The sequence below is a fragment of the Nannospalax galili genome, unplaced genomic scaffold, assembly GCF_000622305.1.
Source record: "Nannospalax galili isolate Female #2095 unplaced genomic scaffold, S.galili_v1.0 scaffold2147, whole genome shotgun sequence".
NCBI classification, from domain to species: Eukaryota; Metazoa; Chordata; class Mammalia; order Rodentia; family Spalacidae; genus Nannospalax; species Nannospalax galili.
Window position 1 is genome coordinate 85,229 of NW_008356835.1, and position 3,258 is coordinate 88,486.

At 42.0% G+C, this 3,258-nt stretch overlaps 1 protein-coding gene across 1 annotated transcript; it reads right to left on the minus strand.

The window, feature by feature from the left end:
- Positions 1 to 1,990: 1,990 nt before the first annotated feature.
- Positions 1,991 to 2,944, minus strand: LOC103751337 (olfactory receptor 5V1-like). The gene has a single exon (XM_008854717.1). The coding sequence runs from the start codon at positions 2,942 to 2,944 to the stop codon at positions 1,991 to 1,993; it is 954 nt and encodes a 317-aa protein (XP_008852939.1).
- Between the last annotated feature and the right edge of the window lie 314 nt (positions 2,945 to 3,258).

Sequence of the window (3,258 nt, forward strand, 5' to 3'; positions counted from 1 at the left end):
TTCTGACTTGAATGGTACATAACTAGTTTTTTTTTTGTTGTTCTTAAAATTCCAAATTTGTTTTCCATATACTTTGTGTCATTGTTTTCTAAATTTTTAGGAAAAGCTTTCCTAAACTTAAGATACTCTATAAAATAGTTATGTGAACTTATTCCTAGAAAACTCCATTGGTAAATTTCATCTTGGGGCAGAGTAAAGAAAGTGAACTGAAAGACTATGACTGTCTCTCCAATTTGAAGGTGCTGAATTTGGCACATACAACACATGACAAAACTAAAATCAATTATAAAATGACCCAGAGATGAGATACTACTTTTTTCAATTATATTTCTGTGTCAAAATCAGAATAAACTGAATGTGATCTAGTGGTAAACATGTTTTATTAAGGAGAACCTAAAAAAGCTAATCATGATGGTGCATACCTTTAATTCCAGCATTCTGGAAGCAGAGGCAGGCAGATCTCTGTGGTATTGAGGTCAGCCTCATCTACATAAGGAGTTCTTGCCTAAAAGAAGAAAAGAGGAGAATCTAAAAAAATGAAAATCAAAAGCATTACTTATGAAGAAATATTGAAAAATATGACCAGGGAATGGAGAGATGGCTCAGTGTTAAGGGCACTGGCTACTCTTGCAGAGGACCCAGATTTGATTCTCAGCCCCCACATGGCAGCTAATAACCTTCTGTAACTGCAGTTCCAGGGGAACTTAATGCCCTCTTCTGACCTCCATGGACATTGCATGACACGGGTGCACTTATATACATGCAGGCAATATACACATAAAAATTTAAAACAAATAAAAATATGTTGAACATTTAATAAATGCATTTCACATCTTTTTTTTGACCTTTTTGAGACAGGGTCTCCCTGTAGCCCCAGCTGTCCTGGAACTCACTACCAGGCCAGCGTTGAACTCACAGAAATCTGCCTGCCTTTGTCTCCAGAGTGCTGGGATTAAAGGCATGTACCACTACACCTGGCCCATTTCACATCTTTTTAAAAAATTTTATTACATTTATGTGTGTGCACACATGTGTGTGTTTATGTGTCTGCTATGGCAAGTGAGTAGAGGCCAGAGGACAATTTACCAGAGTCAGTTATCTCCTTTCACCTGTGGGTCCCTGGGATTGAACTCAGGTCATCAGACTTGATGGCAAACACCTTTATCTGCTGAGCCATCTCACTGGCCCTCATTCTTTTCCATAGAGAAAATATGGAACTAAGTGACAAAGTCTATCAAGCTAATATGACATGAGAGGGGCACAATATTTGGATGAGTTTTCAAAATTAGAAAAGAGAGAGTCTAAAACAACGAGCGACTGTGAAGAGAACAACTAAGCTCAGTGACATTTATACTTAGCAGTGAAGTGCCTGTTCTTCCCTGTCCCAAGATTACAATCAGATTTTAAGTGGGATATAACTAAAACAGCTGAGCGGTAAAAAGCCAACTTTTTATTGTGAAATTATTGATCCCAAATTTCAATACCAAGCAAGATGCACAGAGGAACACCATATAGTGGTCACATCAGGAGTCCTTTATTAATCAGTGGCAGTCAGAGGGGGACTAATGCAGAAAGAATTCTTGAGCCTAAGGAGAAGCACAGCAGGGTTTATAAAGCTTGAAACAACAGTTCCATCAATGCCAAGGCAAGGTCCATAACCATAGTTACAACAGATAATCTGAGTTACACCAGGCCAGGGGCAGGTTTTCAGCTAACAAAAGTTTCCATAAGGAAAAAGCAAGTTTCTTCAAATTCTAGAAACAATGGACTCCATGGAGGTGCAGGTATAGGAGGACGTGCTCTCCGGACAGGCTACCCAGCTACTTGTAAGTTTCCCAGTGTTACCAAAACAATGGACTCCCTGAAACTACCTGCATGAGACAGTCTCCCTGCCTGGCTGCAGTGGGAATAACTGGGCAAAAACACAGGGTAAATCAAACATCAGCTGGAACAAGATGGAGTTAGTATTTCCATTTCACAGATAAGTAGGTCACAGATCATAAGACAGAACTGGTGGCTGCCACTTTCTCCCTATAGTCTTCACAGCTTCTTTGTTGTCCTTGTTCCTCAGTGTGTAAATGACTGGGTTCAGCATGGGAGTGACAACACTGTACAGCACTGAGATCAGTCTATCTTTCTCCAGTGAGTAAGAGGAGATGGGCCGCACATATGTGAAGATGGCACTGCCATAATACAGAAGAACTATGAGCAGGTGGGAGGCACATGTAGAAAAGGCTTTGTGCCTGCCCTCTGAGGAGCGGATCCTCAGAATGGTGGAGATGATGTAGAGGTAGGAAAGGACGATGCACAAGAAAGGAGTCCACCCAATAAAGACTCCAATGGAGAGCAAAGCCAGTTCATTGATGGAAGTGTCCCCACAGGACAAGATCAGCAAAGGGGGGATGTCACAGAAGAAGTAATTGATCTGATTGTTGCCACAGAAGGGCAGGCGGAAGGTGAGAATCGTGTGCACCAGTGAGTTGAGGAATCCACCCGTCCAGCACGAGGCTGACAGCTGGCGGCACAGCTCCTTTCTCATGACGACTGAATACCTCAAGGGCTTGCAGATGGCGATGTAACGATCATATGCCATGGATGCCAGGAGGAGACACTCTGATCCGACAAAGAAAATGAATGCAAAAAGCTGAGCCACACAGCAGCCGTAGGAAATGCTTTTCTTCTCTGACAGAAGGTGAATCATCATCTGGGGGACATTGGTGGTGGTGTAGCAGATGTCAAGGAAGGCCAGGTTCCTCAGGAAATCATACATGGGGGTGTGTAGTCGAGAATCAGCCAACGTTATCAGAATGATGAAGACATTACCTCCAAGCGTGCAGAGATAGATCATGAGGAAAATGCAAAAGAGTAAAAACTGTAAATCATTTAGGTCAGAGAACCCCAAGATGATGAATTGAGATGGAGTCGTCTGATTTTCTTCTTTCATGATGATTTCTCTTGGGAGAGAAGAAAGACGAACTGCAGAATTCATGTACCACAAGAGAAAAATCTACAACCAAAGAAAAGAGAGCTGCTGTAAATAACACAAGCAGAGACATACCAGGGTTTGGTAATCCATGACCAGTTACACTGGTGTCCAATAATCATCAGACCAAAAACGTTTTTAACATCTCCTACAGGACACGTCTCTTATGGAGTATTTTACCGGGAAAAGTAAATACTGAAAGGTTTGCATGCGGTGCCAGGGTGCTTCATGGGGATGTGCAGTACTAAGCCCTTCTGTGTCATTGATGACTGTCT

Coding starts and splice junctions, on each gene's coding strand:
- LOC103751337 (XM_008854717.1), bottom strand. CDS start 2,944: ATGAAAGAAGAAAATCAGACGACTCCATCTCAATTCATCATCTTGGGG.